Below are 22,222 nucleotides of genomic sequence, written 5' to 3' on the forward strand. Positions count from 1 at the left end.
TAATTTGTTTTCAAAGACTTTAACATTCTTACATAACAATAACAATAATTAAAAAATTTTATTTAAGAATTTATACTCTTATTAATGATTAATATTTCCTAAGTTGGTCCTTGTAATTGTACCTATAAAGTTTATTTTTCAAATGATATAACCATATTAATGATGAGATATATAGAGATTAAATACTTAACTCACAAATTTCACCCAAATACAGTGTAAAGTTGTTTATTGTTCAGCAAACAAAAGTAACAAATTGCAAGATAGAAGTAGAGTTGATAAAATAGTATTTTTTAGTCTAATAAATTTCGGATCAACGCTGGAGACTCACATATATATATATTTTTAAAGTTAACAATATTTATAGTTAACTATTAGTTTAAAGTTATTAATTTAACATTATTTTTATAAAATTTACAAGTTTTATGGATTTTTCAAAACTTGAATACTTTTCAGTTGTTAGAAGTGGTTAGGCGTGCCAATTCCCTGCCCCTTGCCCACCAATATATATATTTTGATGGACAAACTCGTTATCCCACTGACTGGCTCATAAATTTAATTAAAATGTATTGATGCTGTAATTTTTTATTTATTATATCAACGATAATTGTTACATTCTATAATAATTAGTTTAAAAATTATATTAATCGTGTATTTTAATTAATTAACAATATATAGTTTTTACATTAATGGATTAATAAGAATAAGCTTATTTTTCACACAGTATAGTAATCGATAGATAAGATTTGTTTAAATGGATGAAGAAGACAATACTGACAACGTCAAGTGCAGGCTGCAGCATCCATTATCAGGGAATGCGAAAATAAAAAGGAAAATATATAAAACAAAGAAAAGCTGAATTACAACTGAGTTAAAGTAAAAAAATAAAAATCAAAATGAAACAAGTTGGAATTAGGGTGTAGAATCCTTTTGATGGCTTAGATGAAATTTGATTTCTGAGCGTTAAATCTGAGCCCTTCCTTCCTTATCACACTACACTAGACTTCCTTTCCTTCCCTTCCCTCTATATCTTTGCTTGCCTCCTCCATTTTTTTTCCTCCGAAACACCACTTCACAGTTCACACTCATTTATAGCTTCCACCTATCCGTTTCATCATCACTACTTTCACAACAATTTCAATAACTCCTGCACTTCTATTGGTTCGTTTCTCATTACCAGATATTTTCCTCATTCGTCTTCACTTCTCTGCCCAATACAAGCTTAATTTCTCTGCATTTCTTTTCCTCATTCTTCTTTCCCTCTTTCTTGTGCTCAACTGTGTTAATGACAAAAAACAAGCTTAGTTTTCTCTCGCTTTGTAATACTAATTATGCAGATAAGAAACTATTGATGGATTATGTTCGGAAATAGAAAGTATTATAATTCTCGAATCTCACTCAATATAATCTGACTTGTTATAGTACTGCGTATATATACAGTGCAGGAAGCATCGAGTTCACTTTTCTTTTCAATTTCAAAGAGGTCGAAAATGGCACCAAGAAACAGTCGTGGCAAAGGCAAGGGAGAGAAGAAGAAGAAGGAAGAAAAGGGTAACGATATTCTTATCCTATCTTGGGACCTCCGAGTGTTCAGTTTAATTAAGTAATTATTTAATATGTATTGTGATAATGTTTGTTATATTCGTGAGTTTAATCAGACACTTAAGTGTTTATATGATAACATAAGTTATATAAGTTCCGTATTAAATTGCTCTTAATTATTGCATATTACATAAGCGCCAATCTTGAAACCATATTGGGTTAATTTAACAGTTTGTTCTTGAAATTACGCAGTTCTTCCGGTTGTAATGGATATCACTGTGAACCTCTCTGATGGAACTCATGTTATTCTCAAGGTTTGTTTATTTTATTTGTGGACAGATTATAATTAATAGAAGGTTTAGTTTGCTATATTTGTCATGTCTGGTAATTTTTATTTTGGTGTATGGACTATTGGCAACCATTCTGTCTTTTTCTGTCGCGATAGTGATGGGCATCTTTAGCAGAATCGATCCCATTAGTGCTGAACTTTATATCTCACATTATTATTATAAACCCAATTAGGAGTGTCAACTATTAGCTCACTTACTTATTTGAAATTTGTTATTAGTTTTAGTAATTGTGTCAGCTATAACTTGATCAACTCTATCGCGAGGCTAAACAACCATCCAAAGTTATAAACCAATGTTTTCGATCCAAACACCTACCTTTTTTTGGCTTATTATTTGTATCTCACAGTTGCCGTGCACATGTTAGTTTATGCCTCGAGTAGAAGCGTGAGGTAGTAAAATGTTATTTTGAAGATGACCCGTTTAATGTATTGACAAAGTGTGGAAAATTCTGTTTCATGGAAACCAAAATTACATTTTGATTCTTATACTTCCGAGTCTATCGTCTTTAGCGTATAAGTAATTGATATGAATCTAGGATCCCTCACGTAGCTTTCATCACTTTATTATTACTTTTTTTTCTTGTAAAATGGTGCAAAATACGAGTTGTAAACGATTGACAAATTTTGTGAAGCAGGGTATATCAACGGACAGAATAATAGATATTCGTCGGCTTTTATCGGTGAATGTGGAGACCTGTCATATCACCAATTTTTCCCTATCACACGAGGTAATAATGTTAGTACCTTTAATTTTAATCATTTATTGTTGCCATGGAGCTTTGAATTTCTTTCCTTTTTTTTAATATTAAAAAATTAAAAGCATCGTAAATTAGCTGAAATGAGATAGAGATATACCAAGGAGACGGACGGCCGTACTGATCATGGATTTTATAAGGATATTTTTTTTTTTACATTTAAAGTGAAACATATTTTAGTATTTGTTTTTACAATAATAATAATAATACTTAATACTATACACAGTGTCAATTTATAAATATTTATGCACCACAACTAATTCCAATATAAGTATGCATCATCTTTGGAAAATGAAAACTGTACAGCGTCAAGCGACATGTTTCTCAGGAATTCAACGTGGACGGTGGCCTCGCGAAGATCTGAATAATGACATCACATGTCATATGTAGGAGAATGTAATATAGGTGGACCATTATTTATTTATTTTGGGGGAGGGGGGAGGGGATTGACTTGCAAATTTATTATTGATCATAATCAGAGTTTTGCTCGTGTTTTTTTAAAATTGTTTTAAAACTAAAATATCTTTTAAAATTATAACTAAATAAGTATTTTTAAACTAAAAAATATTAATTTATTAGAAAGTTAAAGATATTTTTGATTTATTTTTAAAAAAATCATATCCATATTTTTTAAAGAATTTATTCAACATCACACTTAATAATAAATTGGAAGAAGGACATGTTGCTCTGTCAACTAAATTTAAATGCAGCTATCACCATCATATATAAAAAGAAACGAAGTTACGGACACACACAAAAATAAAAACATAATAATAATAAAGAAACCCGGGTTTCTGAGTCACGTTCATTGCATTGCATATGTAATTTTATACTTAATTTTTTAATGACTTCTAATTATAATGATTTTTTTCTTAAAAAATACAAACTAAAGGATTCCTACATTTATTCAAAATACAGAAATACACATTGATAAAAAAAAAATCCGACTGATTAGTATCGCAAAATTATTAAAACACTTAATATAAAAAATGTCATTTTCTCCAACGAAAAATATGATCTCTTTTAATTTAATTTTCGCGTGAGGAGTTGTGTAAGTTTGCTGCAATCATGTTTTGTTATTATAATCTCCACGTTTCATAACCAAGGCTTTGCTATGTAACTAAAAAAAAAAAAAAGGTTAGAGGGCAACAATTGAAGGACCCGGTGGACGTGTTCGCACTGAAGCCATGCGTCCTCACACTGAACGAAGGTATTTTTTCAATTTTTAAAAATATAATCAATAAATTATTTAAAAAAATTAACTTTACGACGTCGTGCTCATTTGGCACGTGGCAGAGGATTATGACGAAGATAGAGCGGTGGCCCACGTCAGACGGCTACTGGATATCGTGGCCTGCGCCACGAACTTGGGCCACTCGCCGGCGGCGAAGAATGGCAACTCTCAAACGGCGGCGACGGAGGTGGTTGACGGAGACAGCGAGATAAGCCACTCGTGTCCTAGGCTCGGGAGCTTCTACGAGTTCTTCTCTCTTTCGCATCTCACTCCTCCTCTCCAATGTACAATCCTCTTTCTCTTACTCTGAATTTCTTCTCTGCGTTTCTGTGTCTGAAACTGACGAGTTTGCACAGATATCAAGAAGACAGTGAAACGACAGGTTCCGGAGATATCAGAGGCGGATCATCTCTTCTCCTTTGATGTAAATATTTTTACGCTTTGCATTGATAATTGTTGTTTCATTTTGGAGCGAGAAATGACGAGATATCTTCGTTTGTGCTCAGGTGAAGCTATGCAATGGGAAAGTGGTGCACGTTGAAGCTTGCAGAAAGGGATTTTACAGTGTTGGAAAGCAGAGGATTTTTAATCATAACCTTGTTGATTTGTTAAGACGGCTTGGTAGAGCTTTTGATACCGTCAGTGTTCTTACCACTACGTAAATGTTTGCTTGGTCAGTGTTTAGGTTAGTTGTAACTTCGTTTAGTTTTACAATTTTGTTTCTCAATTTTCAGGCTTATGACGATCTTTTGAAAGCATTTTCAGAACGTAACAAGGTGCTGAGCAACTTTTACTTTGTTTTTTTTCTTATTCATAATGTGTAACTTACTATAAATAGTGAAAGAATGACTTCTGTTGGCTCTCTGAGTGATCGACTTTGTGCTTATTTGTGTTCTGTTGTTTCCCTTTTGCTTTCGCCTCTTCAGTTTGGGAATCTCCCTTATGGATTCAGAGCCAACACATGGCTTGTTCCTCCAGTTGCAGCGCACTCAACATCAGTTTTCCCTCCCCTGCCGGTGGAGGATGAAATTTGGGGAGGAAATGGTGGTGGTCGAGGAAGGGATGGACAATTTGATTTGATTCCTTGGGCCAGTGAGTTTTCATTTATTGCATCTATGCCTTGCAAAACAGCAGAAGAAAGACAAGTTCGTGATAGAAAAGCATTCCTTCTTCACACTCTATTTGTTGATGTTGCCATCTTCCAAGCGGTTGGGGCTGTTAAACATGTTATGGGAGAACCTGATTTAAGCTTCTCAGTTGCAGAAAATAGTATCCTTTACTCTGAGAGAGTAGGTGACTTGAATATTAGAGTCTGGAAAGATGCTTCTGTTGCCAACTGTAAAGTTGATACCAAAATTGATGGAGTTGAAGCTACTGGAGTAAATAAAAAGGATCTAATAGAGAGAAATCTGCTGAAAGGAATTACCGCTGATGAGAATACTGCAGCCCATGTACGATAAATATTACACAGAAAAAAGACTGGTTAAAGTTGTGCTTTAGTGCTGTTTCTTTTCCCTCATGTAACTGATAAATGTTTCGCATTGTGTGCAGGATATTAGCACTTTAGGTATTATTAATGTAAGATATTGTGGTTATGTGGTTATTGTGAAAGTTGAGGGTGGAGAAAATGAAAATGTCAACTTTTCATCTTATCAGAGTACTGAATTGTTTGATCAGCCAGAGGGTGGTGCCAATGCACTCAACATTAACAGGTATTCCTGAACCATTCAATGTTACAGTAGTTTTTGTATTACTCATGTACTCATCATGTATTACTACTTTTAATTTTATTAGCTCGAGCCACAGCATGAGTAAGCAATATGTTTGTGCATGAGATCTAACCATGATTTTGGTGTTTTTTCTTAAACAAGATGGTGTAAAATTTGAATCTAATTCATTTTTTTTAAAGTTTTGCCACTGTATGTAGAATGTGCTTTTGAAGTTTGATTTGGGTGTATCTTTTGATGAAATTTTGAACTAATGAACTTGTTCTGGTTGTAGATATTGGTACCTTTTTCTTTATTTTACAACTCCTGTTGTGGCTTTCTATGGTTGATTCCTTGATTTAATTCTCATTCATCACAAGATATTTGAGTCTGTAATTATTTATTGTTTTTTTTGCAGTTTGAGACTACTTCTCAACTCAACACAGTCAGAGAAGAATAGACCAATGACTCAGATGCAAATCCCAGAGAGTGAAGAGCTTGGAGTTTCTCATGCTTTAGTGGAGAGGCTTATTAAAGAAAGCCTTGCTAAGCTTGAGGAAGAGGAACATGGCTTGGACAATTTCATAAGATGGGAACTGGGAGCATGCTGGATACAACATTTACAAGACCAAAACAATACAGAAAAAGATAAGAAACCATCTTTGGATAAGGCTAAAAATGAAATGAAAGTTGAGGGGCTGGGAAAACCCCTTAAAGCTCTCAAGAATAATAAAAATAAATCTGATCTAAGTAATGTGACATTGGCATCTGAAAACACCAAATCTCATCTGGTATTTGTTAGTGGAGAGCCTGAAAGTGCTCCATTTCCCTCAGTAGAATTGAAGCATGAAACAACAGCAGCAGAAGATGAGCTTGTGCTGAAGGGTATGTTATCTGAAGAAGCTTTCACTGGGTTAAAAGAAACAGGAACTGCACTTCACTGCAAGGTAATTTCTTCTTGGTCTAACAAAGTATCTCCCTACTTTCCAGTATTTGAACCAAACTATCCAGACTATTACATCAAGCATCTGACCTAAATTATGTCATGTTATTATCAGTCAATGCAAGATCTGATTGACTTGTCTCAGAAATATTACATGGACGTTGCTCTTCCAAAGCTGGTAATGATAGGATTTTATTTATCTAGTTGTCTTAAATTCATTCCAGTTGATAAGATTATGACCATTCCAATTCTAGTATTAATTTTACGCAATACAGGTAGCAGATTTTGGCTCATTGGAACTCTCTCCCGTTGATGGACGTACCTTAACTGATTTTATGCATACAAGGGGTCTACGTATGCGTTCTCTTGGACATGTTGTCAGTGCTGCCCTAAACTTGTCTTCGTACTTTGTGTAGTTGTAATATCGTAATAAATAATGATATCTGTGAAAAGAAGCTCTTCAGATATCCTTTTTACATTGAATATATTTTGCATTTTGAAAATTCTTCTACAGTCTCAATTCATGACATGACGTTTGTAAGTATATGATAATCTTGCATAATATAATTACTACTCTAGCTCTGAAAATTGACTACAAAATATGTTTCGCAATCAAATTTCTTACTCTTGTATTTGTCATCCTTCTCTTACACTTGTACTGTCTGTCACCTTTCTTTTTGAGCGTTTTAAGTACAATGGCCAAAATAAGAAGGGTTTTGTTTCTTAAGTTTAATATTTACATAGGTTTTTCCATGTTGCATGACTTTTGCCTCTTATATTTCTTTATAGGTCAAGCTTTCGGAAAAGCTATCACATGTACAATCACTTTGTATTAATGAGATGATAGTTCGGGCTTTCAAGCACATCCTGCAGGCAGTGATTGCTATTGTTGACAAGGAGAAAATGGCCACATCCATTGCTGGTGCATTAAATTTGCTGCTCGGTGTTCCTGAAAATAGAGAATTAGATAAATCAAGTAAAATGCACCCCATTGTATGGAAATGGCTTGAGATGTTTCTGAAGAAACGATTTGATTGGGATCTTAGTAGCTTGAATAATAATGATGTGAGGAAGTTTGCAATTTTACGTGGCTTATGTCATAAGGTACTGGAAGTGGCTATAGAATTGGCATAAGAAAGTATTGTTTTTTGATAGCATAACCTAACCATTGTTATGAATTCAGCAAACCAGCTTTCCTCCTTCACTCTTTCCCTTCATCTGCAAGAACTCCCATGCGGAAATTTATGACTTTTAGGTTGTCTAAGATATGTTGTATCTTTTACTACCACTACTATTATTATTTGCTTGTAAAATGGTGAAATAAAAAAATGATGCCCTTCTAAAGAGTGGTTGAGGGAGACTAGAAAGGAGAATAGGACTTGGTTGTTGTGGTGGTGCCGGTGTTGTTATGCTCATAAAAGATGTACACAATGATTTTCCCATATGCACATGTATAGGTACAATATGTACACATGTACCAACTTGAATTAGTCAATATATTGTAGTTATTATGGTTTCATTGACAATGCCATTAAGTTGTTTTTCATTGACAATTGTTTCTTACCATTACCTTCTATGTTAGGTTGGCATTGAGCTTGTTCCAAGGGATTTTGATATGGATTCTCCAATTCCCTTTCACAAATCTGATATTGTTAGCTTGGTCCCGGTTTACAAGGTAATAGACAAGACAAGAAGACCATATGATTGAAAGGTCTCTTGTTTAATCTCTTGAAATTTGTTGATGTACCCAAGCTTTGTATCTAATGCACATTCTAATCCTTTGCAGCAAGCAGCATGCTCATCTGCAGATGGAAGACAGCTCTTAGAGTCATCAAAAACAGCTTTAGACAAAGGAAAGCTTGAAAATGCAGTTACCTATGGGACAAAGGTATCTATCTTCAAAGCCCTTTGTTGGAGATTGTATGAAATTCTGATAATCTGCTTCAATAGCAAGTGCCTTTTGGTACTGCTGGATGATGACTGCAACAATTTGTTGGTGACAGGCTCTTGCCAAGCTTGTAGCAGTTTGTGGCCCCTATCATCGGATGACAGCGGGAGCATACAGTTTACTTGCTGTAGTTTTATATCACACCGGAGACTTCAATCAGGTCTTGTTTGTTGACATTCGGATTTAGTTTTCAGCAGTATGTTGCATTCAAAACCAAAGTAGGTTTTGTCACCTCTATGGCATATACAGTCAAGCACATAACATTCGATCAATTGTGATTTTGTGAGAGATTCACTTATTTATTGGCTACAGTTCAACATATTTCTGTTAAAATATCTAATATACTCTATTTATTTGGTTTTCAAATTCAATTTCACATCATTGAGTTGTTTGCTCCAATCACAGGCTACAATTTATCAACAGAAAGCTCTGGATATTAATGAGAGAGAGCTTGGTCTGGATCATCCAGATACTATGAAGAGTTATGGGGATCTTGCAGTTTTCTACTACCGACTTCAACACACAGAGCTGGCTCTGAAGTAAGTTTTATTCTTGTGTAATACAGTGATGATGTATAAGTGTACATGGATTTTTCATAATTAAAATTCAGTTTGGTTTTTTGACCTGACATGATGACTAACTGTTAATTTTTTTAATTGAAAATAATAATTTATTAGTTGGGTAAAAAGGGATTACAAAGAAAGGAGAGGACTTGATACTTCTTGTGGTTTATCTAGCCAGATTAGCTAGTCTGTTTTTCTTAACAGCACAAAATTAATGATAACCATTGCAGAAATAGTGAATATGGCTCTCAAGTTTTTTGAGTGTCGATGAATTGTTTTAATTTTTGTGCTGATTTATTTCATTTGTTTTCTAATTGGCTCTACAAATGTTATCAATCAGGTATGTAAAGCGTGCTTTATATCTTCTGCATCTAACCTGTGGCCCATCTCATCCCAACACTGCTGCAACATACATTAATGTGGCTATGATGGAGGAAGGTCTAGGAAATGTACATGTTGCTCTCAGATATCTTCACAAAGCTTTAAAGTGCAACCAAAGGTTACTTGGTCCAGATCATATTCAGGTTTTACTTCTTGCTTTTGCCAAGTTTGATTAATTTTGAGCGATCCTTCATTTACAATGTTTTACTTGAATTCTCAATTGAATTTTGCATGAAATGTAAAAATATAACTTGGGCTCTGTTAATGAGATTGAAACCTTTGGAAATTCTTCAAATATTCTGTATATAGGTTAGTTCCTGCGCATACTGTAATTATATAAATTCATCAGAAATGCCAAACTTATAGCACTTCTCATTTTTGCTTTCTAATCTGTATATTTCTTGGATTTTGAATCTGTGCAGACGGCTGCAAGTTATCATGCAATAGCAATAGCACTCTCATTGATGGAAGCATATCCTTTGAGTGTGCAGCATGAGCAAACAACTTTAAGAATTCTGCGGGCAAAACTTGGTCCAGATGACTTGCGAACACAGGTATACTGTCACATCTAAGTATGTTCAATGTGCTGTAAACTCCTAATGATTCAGAAGATGAGGAAATAACAAACATAATTCAACACAATTTTGTTGATGTATTGTTGGTAGATTGAAGTCTTAAATGATGTGGCAAGATTGTGTTTGAATAGTTTGCATCACCATTATAATCTCTTTCATTGTCATTTTCATCAAACATATATTTGTTAATGGTCTCAGAAAGAATTTTTACAGTTTGGTATAATCTAAAGTTTTGTGATAAATGCCACAGGATGCTGCTGCTTGGCTTGAGTATTTTGAGTCCAAGGCTTTTGAACAGCAAGAAGCTGCGCGAAATGGTACTCGAAAGCCTGATACATCAATTGCTAGCAAAGGCCACCTAAGGTATAGTGGAATTGTCCTTGGCCATTTGGATCTGTTTCTTTATTAGCTATTATTACTCATGTATAGGTATCTTTTGATGAACCTCATAGGTAAGGATGGAAATAAGCCTTGTGGTCTAGCCTGCGTTAGGCCTAGGCCAAGCCTGTTTATAAAACAAGTTATGTTAAAGCATTTTTAAAAACCATTTTAATTAAAAGGTTAGGCTTTAGGCCATTCAAAAAGCTTTTTAGGCCTAACAATCTGATCTATTTAAGTAAATATAAATAATATAATAATATTATTATTATTGTATGAAATCTTTATTATAAATTTTTCAAGATTATTATTTGTTGGTCTATTTAAAGGATTGTTACCCTACATAACTTAGGTCCATTAGCTTATTTAGAGGTAGGTTTGCTTGATTGTTTAAAAGGACTTGCTACTAATTAGGCTTTTAAATAGATTTTTAGGCTAGACTCAGCTTTTGAAATGGTCAGGTCAGACCTTAAAGAAAGACCTAGTCATGTGATAGGGTAGGCTTAGGCCTTAGATTTGGGACATAGGTTAAATCTACTTGAGGTAACCCATTTCCTCTCCTCCCCTACTCATAGGAGAAATTTTGTTAAGTTTTTATTTGGAGATTGTAATATTTATTTTTATTGGGAACTATTTGATGTTTCTTGTCAATGATTGCAAATACATTTTATTGTTCTCTTGCTATTCTTATGGCCTGTGGGAACTTACCCAATTTTGTTGATTTATAATGAACTTTCTTCTTTATGATGCTTGAAATCATGGACAACGATCATTTAATGCCAATTCTAAAACAGCATTGACAATTAGACTCTCACATGGACGTAGGTTGTGATATGGGCCTGGACACTAACAGAGCAAAATTTGAAGTGTCCAGGTGTTTTTTGAAGTTTTGTGTTTCAGATTCTGATCTATTTATGTCACAAACTCCTGTCCAAAATATCTAGCATATGTGATCTGTAAAGTGTCATAACTTCCTGTTGACTTGTCCAAATTTAGAATGCCTGTAAATGTTATATATCTATTATACATTCTGGCATAAAATATTATGCTGATTTCTTATATTCCCTTGGAATTCTTCAGTGTGTCGGATTTGCTGGACTACATTAATCCTAATCATGATCCTAAAGGGAGAGATGTTGCTGTAAAGAGAAGAAGCCAAATAACAAAGGTATGATGCAGATTTACTGTTCTTAATAATTTTAACCCTTCTAAATTCTTTACAATGCTCTAAGATATAAAAACCAAAAAACGTGGAATAAGCTTCAGGAAATTCAGTCTATAGTTAGAATGAGAAACTGCAATAGAGAAATCAGATACCTAATGGCACCACTTTTTTTAGCCTTGACCAATGAACCGTTACTTCATGAAGGTTCAACATTTTAAATAATTGCAGTAATACCTACTTTTGCTGCCTCTTGTATGCATCTTCATCCTATATAATATAATAAAAAAATTAATTATTTGACAGGTAAGGATGGAATCTGGCCAGAATGTTGGCTCAGCAACTTCTGACGAGTCTTCAAAAGAAAGTTCAAGAGAGGCTTCAGATGAAGAAGTACTTATACCTGGACCAGGTGATAATGCAGATGCTGAGCTGGAGACCAAATCAGCATCTGATTCAGAACATCCGATTTTAGAAAAAACCTCCAATGAAGAGCAACAAATTTCAGGTGAAATCTCATCTGAAGCACATGCTGATGGAGAGGATGGATGGCAACCAGTTCAGCGGCCAAGATCATCTGGTTCAAATGGCCAGCGACTGAAGCAGCGAAGGGCAACAATTGGCAAAGTTTATTATCAGAAGAAGAACGTTGAGTCTGACATAGACTATCCATGTGTAAGGAGTAGTGATCAGAACAATAGGTATTACTTTGTGAAGAAGAGAACAATATCCCATGGGGTTTATGCAGATAATTATACTGTAAGCAAATCCCAAGGTACTAAATTTGGAAGGAAAGTGGTCAAAGCTGTTACATACAAGGTCAAGTCCATGTCTGCATCTGATAAGATTACTGCAAAGGATCCATCAGAAGTTGGTGACAAACTATACAGTTCTTATTCACAACATGGGTCAGATTTGTCACAGAATGATATCAATCCAGTAAAGACTTCTATAGTTAGTCTTTGGAAATCTCCTTCATACAAGGAAGTAGCAGTGGCTCCTCCTGGGACAATTTCCAAGTTGCAAGTCTATAATACTCAAAACGAGATTCCTGTTAGCCATGAATATGATGTAGGAAAACATGGAGAGGAAGATAATAAAGCATATGCAAATGCTTACCCAACCCTAGAAGAGGTTAGCGATACATTAAATGAAAAGGACAATGATTCTTTTCCAGATTCTGTTGATGATTCACAAGATAGTATAGTTTCTGAGAAGAAAGAGATGCAGTTTACTGATGCTGTGCAAGACAATTTTGAGAGTGATAAGGGGGTTGAATCTGTGGATGTTGAGGTTCATGAAGCAAGTAATAATATTTTAATGATTGATCCAGCGGAGGATCCTGTGGATTCTCACAAACTAGAACTTGACACAAGTAGCTCTGACTGTTTTGAATTCCCCATTCATACAAATGCCATCTCACAAGAAGGTGAAGATTTAAGAGTTAGTGTATCTACGTCAAATCAGGGTGATGCCCAGGGCATCCCATGTAAGAAGTTATCTGCATCTGCAGCTCCATTCAACCCGTCACCAGGCATTGCACGTGCTGCACCAGTTGCTGTGAATACAACTCTTCCTTCTGCTGCTGGTGCTGTTCCACCGATTGGCCCCTGGCCATTAAATATGAATGTTCACCATGGACCTGCTACAGTGTTACCTGCAGTTACCCCAATGTGTTCCTCGCCTCACCATGCATACCCATCACCTCCACCATCACCAAATATGATACAGCCATTGCCATTTATCTATCCTCCTTATACCCAACCTCAATCAATACCATCTAACAACTTTCCAGTAACTACCAGTGCATTTCATGTCAATCAGTTCACATGGCAATGTGGTATGAACCCAACTGTATCTAATTTTGGTCCCAATGCTGTCTGGCCTGGTTGTTGTCCTGTGGAATTCCCTCTTCCAGCACCTGTCATCAAACCAATCCCTGATCCCATTTTGGAGCCACAAAAACAGTGTCATGTTTCTAAAAATTCAAGTTCAGCTTTTGTTCTGCCAGAGGGCATTAGTAATGTCATTGAAATTAAGAAACAGGTGGAAGCCTTAGAATCAGAGACCAGTGAAGATGAAGTGAGTAGAGTTCATTCAGAAAGTGTAAAGGAAAATGGTAACCCTAATTTTCATGAGTCTGAAAATGCTGAGATCAAATCAAATCATAACATTGGTTTGAATAACAACACTAGCAGAAGTGAAAAGAACATGGATGGTGAGAAAACCTTAAGCATTTTGATTAGGGGAAGAAGAAACCGAAAGCAGACGCTAAGAATGCCAATAAGTTTGCTAACTAAACCTAATGGCTCGCAGTCATTTAAAGTTATTTATAACCGCGTAGTCAGAGGAAGTGATGCTCCCAAATCCATCAACTTGTCTTCTAGAAAAGATTGTACAGCTACTGCTTAAACCACTATTCTTTGTTGTTACTGATGAAATGTAGCATAATTAATGCTGATAAAGGAGATACCTCATAATTTCACATGCAAAAGGAGATGCAATATTTTGATTATTTCTGGAACTCGATTACAATTTCCCTGCAGGTAGCCATGTGGTATGGCTTCTTGCCTTTTGGGAAGATTCAGACTGATATTCTATTTCCTAAGCCTTTAATTTTGCAGAAGTTAAACTTTTGGTGAGGGAAGATAACGTTGTATACTTTATTCATTGTGGCTCATACCCCCAAACAAAACATGCTCTCATAAAAAAGAATGTATCATTCCTTGTTTGAAGTAACTTTAGTTGAATCAATAATGCCTTTTCATCACGGAAATCAGATCTGACCTTACAGATTTTTTTTCTTGAAGACGGAGGATGTGATACTTTCTCAATTTGAGGTACTTCACCTGTATTGTTTTATTGATTCCTCTGTTCGAACAAGTCACGGTTTTATATCATCTAGAATGCACTGGGGCACATTATTTGTTGACTAGTTAGGGCGTGGAAATGTTCTTGTGAATTAAAATCATATTGGAGTTGCTGTAGAACAAATGCTAATAATCATGTTCAGGTTGCAGGATTGTTGCTAGTGTTTTGGGGTTTCAGGAGCGCCTTGGAGGTGACAACCTTGGTTCATTATGTAGTTAGATCAATTTTGATATACTGAAGGATCAAAGATCGTTTCTAATTTTTTTCTTTGTTACATCATTGCCAATGGCCTTTTAAATTATTTTGGTTCATTAGTATATACTTTCTTTCTTAATATTTTGCTGTGTTTTAGTGGTTTTCTTTTGGTGTTTGATTTGATATTTGATTGTTACAATTGAAATCATGTGATAGAACATATCCATGAAGATCGTGTTTTTGGATACAAAAACCCAAAAGTTTGAACTCTTATCTGACGTCAGTTAGTGTATGCATGCGCAGATTTCATCTATCTTCGTGCACTTACTGTGTACAATTTAAAAAATTATGAAACATTGCTTCTACAGTTCAAATATAACAAGAAAACTAGGTATCTCAAAATTACATTTTACGGAACAAGCGAACTTAAACAGCAAGAATTATTTTGATTTATATCTGTGAATAAAACTTAAAACTTTTATTTTCCGTATAAAGAGGTTGAGGAATTACGCTTACTTGGCATTGATTTTTGCATGCTGAACAATATATCGACCTACTGATTGCCATGGGTACGCAACAACGTTGTCAATCTCTAGGGACTAGAAGATTGTATGCCTTTAGATTTTGACGTGTACGGCTCTGTGTTTCAGTCAATTTCAAAGGACTATTGCAAGCCCTTCTTGGAAGATCAATGTCATGAAGAAGGGTTACCTATTTCTAACAAGATCAATATTCGGTGCCACAAAAGTGCTCATTTAATCCACACATGATCACCCCCCGATCCAATCCTCAAATTTCATCACATTTTATAAAACAACAAAATATAGATGCAAACGCAGGCATTACATTCCTGATTAAGCAGCTGAGGAAACCCAATGAAGAAAGCAAAAAAGTTCAAGTGAGGAAGCCAAACGTTAGGGTTGTCCATCTTAGCAAACTTCTAGCTGACCACATATCTACATCAAGAAAGCTCCACAATTCAGTTCACATGCAGGAGGACGAGGTTTAGTTTGAACTGGTGAATGAGACAACTGACACTTCTTGTACGAGTGCAAAACTAGGAGCCGACACATTTAACCTGTTTCATCAAAGTGGTATATGATACATTGAATTAATATGTTCCTTCTTCAACAGAAGTTTCAGTAAACAGATGAATATCAAACAAGGGAATATGTACCTTTAGGTAGATTACTAGGAAAGGTAGCTTCCCCAACTGAGTCCATTTGGAAAGTGGAAGGAAGAGAACGCTTCTCTGACCTTTTCAAATATGCCAATACTTCCAGAACGATAACTGCAATAAGTATGATGCTAACGAGGAATCCATAGCCTCCCTTCCAATCATTCCCTGCTCCTGCAGCTTGGATCCCCAACACTATGTTCAAGGCTGCAAAAAAAAGTGCCATTCTTCCAAACCAACCATGGTACAAATTCCAAAGGTTTCGAATCTTGGAATCCTTGTTTGGCCTCAAGAAGAATGCCAATATCTGAACTCACATAGCTTTAAATGTCAGTTCAAAATTGCACTTAAAATTATATAGAACGCATATATCTAAAATTATCTAGCTTTTAAGTCATTTAAAGTTGTACTTAGTATGTGGACAGAGTATTATAAGAGTCAGTGGTAGACCTGAAGAATACTTAGCACAAGGACAAAGATGCCTATGCCTCTATGAGCTGGTATGTGGACATGCATTTTGCTATAAAGTTGTAATCCAAGAAGGACTGTGCCAAGACCAAATGCAAAGCCCACAAATTGAATGATTGAGTGGAGATAGAACCATAGGGGATCCTTATGCCTGAAGTACCTTGCAATAATTGCTCCCACAGGAAGGATTAGACCCCACCCTATTATACCCACTATTCCGTGGCTTTTCCTCATCTTAATTAACCCATTAGATACGGGACCAGTAGAACCTGCAAGAAGTATAATTGTCAAGTTTTTATCATAGTATATGCTACGTAGATTACATCAAGTCCTATGAAAAAAGGCATCTGTATCGATTTTGGGATGAAAAAAATGGACTTGTTTGAATTAACTTCAATTATTTTGTAGTAAAATGTGGTTCACTGAAGTGTTTTATTTTTTGTTGAAAGAAATTACAGTGGAAATTTCGTTTTAAAAAAAACTTAGCCGACAAGGTTGGAAATATCGCTGGCTTTTGTGGAACAATAAATCAAAATTATAATAAAATGGCTCATCTGATTTTGCACCTGAAGAAAAATCAAACACAACAGCTGTTTTGTCATCATGCTTGGACAAATGGTGGTTCTGCGGATGTTTAGTACTAAAAGCCAATAAAATTGGTTGCTTTCGAAATGGAATTGTCGTTTCCAGCTGAAACGCTATATAAATCTCGGCCCCATTTGTTGCCACAGCGGGAGGCACATTATTTAGAGGCAGTTCACCTTTTTCCACAATCACTTCTGATTGCTTCCTACCCCTCAGATAAAATTGCTTGATTTTTGCATGACCATGTTTATTAATCCATCCCACCATTGCACTGGAACCAGTCATCATTCCATCTCTAGAAAATCCAATTCCCACCCACCCAACAGTGTAGGGAGCAGATAATATGACAGTTGTGGTATCACCGCTTTTAGTGTACTGCAACAAAATCTCTCCACAATTTAGATGCAAAGGGACAACCATGACATTCAAATAATAATAAATCACTAATTTATAACTAGATTTTAGAATTGGAGCAGTTGTCTCACTTCTTAGATAAAGATCATAAAACATGATAATTCCAAAATCATGTTAAACAAAAATGATGCCACCCTGAACCAAAAGCAGATCATAATAATAAGTTTCAACAGTATAGTTACTCGAGAGAAAAACAATAAGTAACTGAGTATATATATATATATATATATATATACATATATATATAACCAAGCATGTTAGAATAGAACCTACAAGCAAGCATTAGAACTTTAATTCATTTCAACTTGAACTAACCCTCAATTCGTATGTATGCCAAACAGGTTTGCATATCGTAGAGGAATAGGATATATTCTGATATGGTGGAGGGAGGAAAATTTGATAATTTGTGTTCTTGCACGTACTTTCTGATGCATAATCGCTGCTTCCATTGTCATCCGCTAATGCTATGATCTTGAAGTTCAAGACAAGAATAAGAATACACGCCCTGACAAAAGACGGCCATATCTGAGTCCAAGATCTTGGCTTTGCCATTCATAGACTCGATCCAGTGAGATCCAATGTTTGCAACAATGGTAGTTACAAAGCTCAAGAATAAGAGAGGCAATGTGAATCTAACAAGGCAGTTGAGAGGTGTTAGTCTCTTGCGTTTGAAGGTTAGAATTTGGTGGTTGGTGGTGGGGATAGTGGTTGGTACCGGGAAGTAATCATCATCATCCCCTTCTATTCTTGAGAACTCCACTTCCAACTGCATTTCTTTCCTTTGGATTGGAGCTTTTTACTGATTTTTCTATGAACAGTGTTCATTCATACTCCAGTAAATATATTCAAAAATGTGAAAAAGAATTCAAATTTCAATAACCATAAATGTTTAAGAAAATTATAGGCATCTGGGTGTCCGTAAAAATTAACTTTTGTCTTGTTATCTTATCCGGGGATATCTTCAGTAACAAGATAAAACAGAGAAAGTATACGTTAGTTAACATTGTTTGGTAAAATAAGGGGTAAATAGAACTAAAAGCTGAAGAAAATTACCTCCTCCTAACAGAAAAAGGTCTGCTTGCGTTGGCCAGCAGTGGAACAACTTGGAACAGGCCAACTTTGATGTAGATAGATGAACCTGTTCTTGACTTTAGCTCCGGTTTTATAATAGGGATTGGCTCCATGGCCTTTACTAAGATATGGAGCATGCAATGATTTATTTATTCGGACAAGCCTTATTTATTTATTTGTTTTTTTTTTTTTAATGTGTTTACCAAGTCATGGATCGTTTCTTGGTCTATCTTTTGTGGCGTGCATGTGGATAAAATGTAACGTTTATGCTTATTGATGTTATAGTAGCCTATTGACAATGGCACGGAATACGAAGTGGATTGGTACATAACGGTATCTGTAAGAAAAACAATTATTAGATCGAAAAGAATCTAAAAAATGCACCCACTTCAGACATTATCATTTAGCATTGACGTTTACGTTGGACAATGGTGATTTAGGTATAAAATAATAAGCCACAGTAAAGTCTTCAAAAGCATAAGAAACGTGCACGTGCTAAATGTATTCCTGTTTCATACTGTAGTTGTATTTGGTTAATTAGTTATGACATAGTGACATGTTAAGTGCCCTGTTAACCAGTTCCCTTAGGGTACTAGTAAAGGAATTAACAAATAGAAAATGTTCATTGAAAATTACGTTGGGGGTTGAATTTCGAAATCAGAAGAGTACCCTGTTTCACTTTTTCAATAATTTTTTTACTTTTAATTCTTTAAGGATACTGGTTAGCCTTTGTCATATGTTAAATAGTAGTAACTCAATTTCTCTTATGGTCATCAACTCTGTAGCATTATGAGCAGGAGTATTTAATTAACACTATGTAATAACACTGTAGTTTTAAGGCCGAGTTCATTATAAACTGTTTGATACATTCTGCAGACTGATTCCTAAGTATGGTTGAATTACAAAAGATTGGCTTAGAAGGTAAACAGGAGCTCTGCTCCAGTAGTTAACTTCATATAGTCATATACTATTCAAGCTGATCAGGGCTTAACTGTGTGCTTTTGATCAGCTTATTTTGTATTTAACACAACTTATAATCACAATTTATGCGAGAGCTTTTGAAAAAAATCTAGTTTTTTTTTTCCCCTTAAAAGTTAAATTAAAATCAAACATGCATTGTATTATTCGCAACAGCATGTTTAGCACTTTGACACCAAAGGTGCAACAGTTGCAACTATTTTCTAGTAGCATCTGGAAGATGCAATGTTAATTCCAGAACAAGTCAACCTGGGGAACCCTGTATATATGTTCCTCACCACTCTCCTCATCAAACTTGGCAACCCACTTACTCTTGTTCCTTTTTCTACAACGATGTCCTCTAACACCAAGTCTCTTATCAGTTTCATCATTCTTGCAAATCATAGTAACTTCCATACCTTTCCCTATAGGATGCTTCAGAGATCTTACAGCCACTTTATCATCCTTTCTTCTTACATAGCCCCCCAACCCTTTTGCATGATCAGCCAAATTGTTTGCCACCACTACAGATCTCGTAGGATTGACATCTAGCAAGTTGAGAAGCCTTGCATACTTTTCATCTTTGCAATCAACCAAGGAGAAATCAATATTTTCATAGCAGGGCAATAGCTTGTATGGGTCTTCAGTTCTAAATTCTACTTGGTCTTTAAGACCTGAGTTCCTAATCACTTCTTTGGACTCATCAAGGTCTGGTTCCGGTAGAATACACACCAACCTGCCACCAGTTTGTCTTGCAGCAGCTGCGAGGGCTATTGTTGATGGAGAAGCTCCAGATGTGACTTCTACTATAAGTTTTGCTTTCATTCCTGCTGCTAATGCTGATACAAATTCATTGCTTCCTGGTTCTTGCACTCTCCAAGAGCCATATTGTCTTTCATGATTGTTACACTGTCAAGAGCAAGGAGTTAGATGAGCTAGCATTTTTATTTTTCTTTCAAGTCACCATCCAATTCTTAATATGACATTTCCATTTGAAGCACCCCTAAATTGTGTGTGAATTTGATTTCTACTTAGCTTTCTGCTCGTCTGTACTCATTATAAAATCCAACGAGTTTTTTCGAACTTGTGACCGATAACATGTGTTGAAAATTTAAAAATTATTTTTTATTAGAAATAAAAATATTTATCATCTTAAAATTTTAAAAATTATTTAATACATATTTTTTATATTAATTTAAAATATTTATTAAGATATATTAATACTTCTTAACATGTTTGTTGGGCACGCTAGAAATTGAAAATCCAAATGCAACCTTCATAGAGCTCAGAGTCTTAGAATATATGGTCATCTCTTTCACCTGCATGTTCATGGACCATACTCTCTACATTTGATTCTTGCATTGAAAAGAAGAAGCAAATAACTAATTTGAGAGTAAAAAAAATGATGCAACACGTGTGTAAACTAAAAACTATGGAATCCGCCGGATGATCATTGATTTATGTTCTTGTTCAAGAAAAATAGAAAAGCATGTTCGTACAAGAGGAAAATATGGGAAATACCCACCAAAATTAAGCAAGCATTGAATACCAATATATATATATGTAAGAGAGGGAAATGCTGGACAGGTGAATGAATACCAGATGAAGGGCATCGAGGTAAGCCCTTGTAGCCCATGTTGCAGACCATTCCATTACGTTGTTAAAAGATATGATGAACAATGCCCCAGAAATATGAGAAAACTTTATTCGAAAACTCCAAGCTTTGAAGTAATTAGAAAAATGACGCAAAGAAAGTGCATGTAAATGAGATGCACGTTGGTTACTAGCTGTAGAACTTATTTATGTGTTTTATGTCTCAAAAAATGAAACATATTTGCGTGTTTGCTAAAATGGGGTTACGCATAAACCGTAGTCAAAACCGCGGTGTGGCAGAAAATAGGGGATTTCTGTTCCATTCTAACGCTAAATTTGTGACAATTCCAAATAAGCATCACACTGTTTAAGTCAGCGCGTTTGACTATTGACGTTTGACTTGTGACTGAGCTTCGGCTTCTCTCCCTTCACCCCCTGCCTTGTAAATACCCCCAAACATGTCGTTAATAAATAATCTAATTTATGAAGCTGTAACAGCTAATCTACTGTGAAATAAAGAGATAAAGAAACAGCTATTTGTTAATTTGATAACTTTTCTTTTATACTTACAGGTGCTAATTTGCAACTATAAAGTCAATACTTCTCTATGCTTCTCCACCTATTTTTTACTCCTTCTCTAATCCTAGTTTCTCCCCATAGGTATTTTTAAAATTCATTGAAATTAAAATTAAAATTTTTAATCATACTCAAATTGTAGTAATAACTAGACCAAAAAATTGATTGAGTGAAACAATGGACATGGCCCAAAATCGTACTCAAACGTGCAGTTTTTAGACGAAAAATGAAAGAATGAAAAATAAAAGAAAAAAATGATAATTTATAAACAATAGCAAAATGTCATCGGGGGTGTAGCTCATATGGTAGAGCGCTCGCTTTGCATGCGAGAGGCACGGTCGATTCCCGGCACCTCCATCGGAGTTTTGCTTTTTCTTATATTTTGTGGTCATCCATGGCTTTTCAAGCCCATTGTGTTGTCAATCAATTTTTTTTTTAGTTTGAATTTTGAAAATTAGATGAGGGTCTGTTTGTATTAGGTAGGAAAAAGGGTTTTGGAAAAAAAGAAAGTGAAAACTTCTCATGTAATAGAGCAGTGAAAATTGTGAAATATAGTTTCTTACTTTATAGACATTAAAAAAATGCTGATACAGTTTTTTAAAAATGAATTTAAATTATAATTTGAATTGCTTTTCTTAATTTGATATAATATTTTATGTTTTTTTTAAATATGTATTTTAATATTTATATACTGATAATATGATAAAGTGTATTTTAGTTTTAATTTCATACATTGTTAATTATATAATTTAAACATATACAATGTTAACATTTATATGTTG

At 34.9% G+C, this 22,222-nt stretch overlaps 3 protein-coding genes across 5 annotated transcripts; 1 reads left to right on the forward strand and 2 right to left on the reverse strand.

Moving 5' to 3' along the window:
• Positions 1 to 1,027: 1,027 nt before the first annotated feature.
• On the forward strand, positions 1,028 to 14,874 carry LOC113863747 (protein TSS-like). Of its 2 annotated transcripts, XR_003504557.1 has the most exons (25): positions 1,028 to 1,158; positions 1,438 to 1,548; positions 1,792 to 1,853; positions 2,524 to 2,616; positions 3,781 to 3,853; positions 3,940 to 4,161; positions 4,234 to 4,301; positions 4,384 to 4,515; positions 4,612 to 4,653; positions 4,804 to 5,328; positions 5,429 to 5,589; positions 6,002 to 6,530; positions 6,642 to 6,704; positions 6,802 to 6,903; positions 7,316 to 7,630; positions 8,109 to 8,201; positions 8,313 to 8,414; positions 8,530 to 8,634; positions 8,880 to 9,013; positions 9,378 to 9,561; positions 9,841 to 9,972; positions 10,244 to 10,356; positions 11,452 to 11,539; positions 11,840 to 14,373; positions 14,547 to 14,699. XR_003504557.1 is itself a non-coding variant. In XM_027497433.1 (24 exons), the coding sequence occupies exons 2-24, from the start codon at positions 1,488 to 1,490 to the stop codon at positions 13,943 to 13,945; spliced, it is 5,505 nt and encodes a 1,834-aa protein (XP_027353234.1). In that variant the 5' UTR covers positions 1,028 to 1,158; positions 1,438 to 1,487; the 3' UTR covers positions 13,946 to 14,874. The 2 variants fall into 2 exon arrangements, 1 of the variants encoding a protein (XP_027353234.1); XM_027497433.1 differs by having other exon boundaries at positions 11,840 to 14,874.
• Positions 14,875 to 15,337: 463 nt separating this feature from the next.
• Positions 15,338 to 17,836, reverse strand: LOC113863051 (cytochrome b561 and DOMON domain-containing protein At3g61750). 2 transcript variants are annotated; one of them, XM_027496437.1, is made up of 5 exons: positions 17,559 to 17,836; positions 17,006 to 17,204; positions 16,227 to 16,513; positions 15,777 to 16,083; positions 15,338 to 15,677 (listed from the first exon to the last, which is right to left on the reverse strand). In XM_027496437.1, the coding sequence occupies exons 1-5, from the start codon at positions 17,793 to 17,795 to the stop codon at positions 15,673 to 15,675; spliced, it is 1,035 nt and encodes a 344-aa protein (XP_027352238.1). In that variant the 5' UTR covers positions 17,796 to 17,836; the 3' UTR covers positions 15,338 to 15,672. The 2 variants fall into 2 exon arrangements, with proteins under 2 accessions (XP_027352238.1, XP_027352237.1); XM_027496436.1 differs by having other exon boundaries at positions 16,811 to 17,204.
• Positions 17,837 to 19,520: 1,684 nt separating this feature from the next.
• On the reverse strand, positions 19,521 to 20,924 carry LOC113862085. Its single transcript, XM_027495231.1, has 2 exons — positions 20,871 to 20,924; positions 19,521 to 20,180 (listed from the first exon to the last, which is right to left on the reverse strand). Exons 1-2 carry the CDS (start codon positions 20,922 to 20,924, stop codon positions 19,521 to 19,523), a joined length of 714 nt encoding a protein of 237 aa, XP_027351032.1.
• Positions 20,925 to 22,222: the final 1,298 nt, after the last annotated feature.

This window comes from Abrus precatorius, unplaced genomic scaffold (genome assembly GCF_003935025.1).
Source record: "Abrus precatorius isolate BTA unplaced genomic scaffold, Abrus_2018 Scaffold3, whole genome shotgun sequence".
Classification (NCBI taxonomy): domain Eukaryota; kingdom Viridiplantae; phylum Streptophyta; class Magnoliopsida; order Fabales; family Fabaceae; genus Abrus; species Abrus precatorius.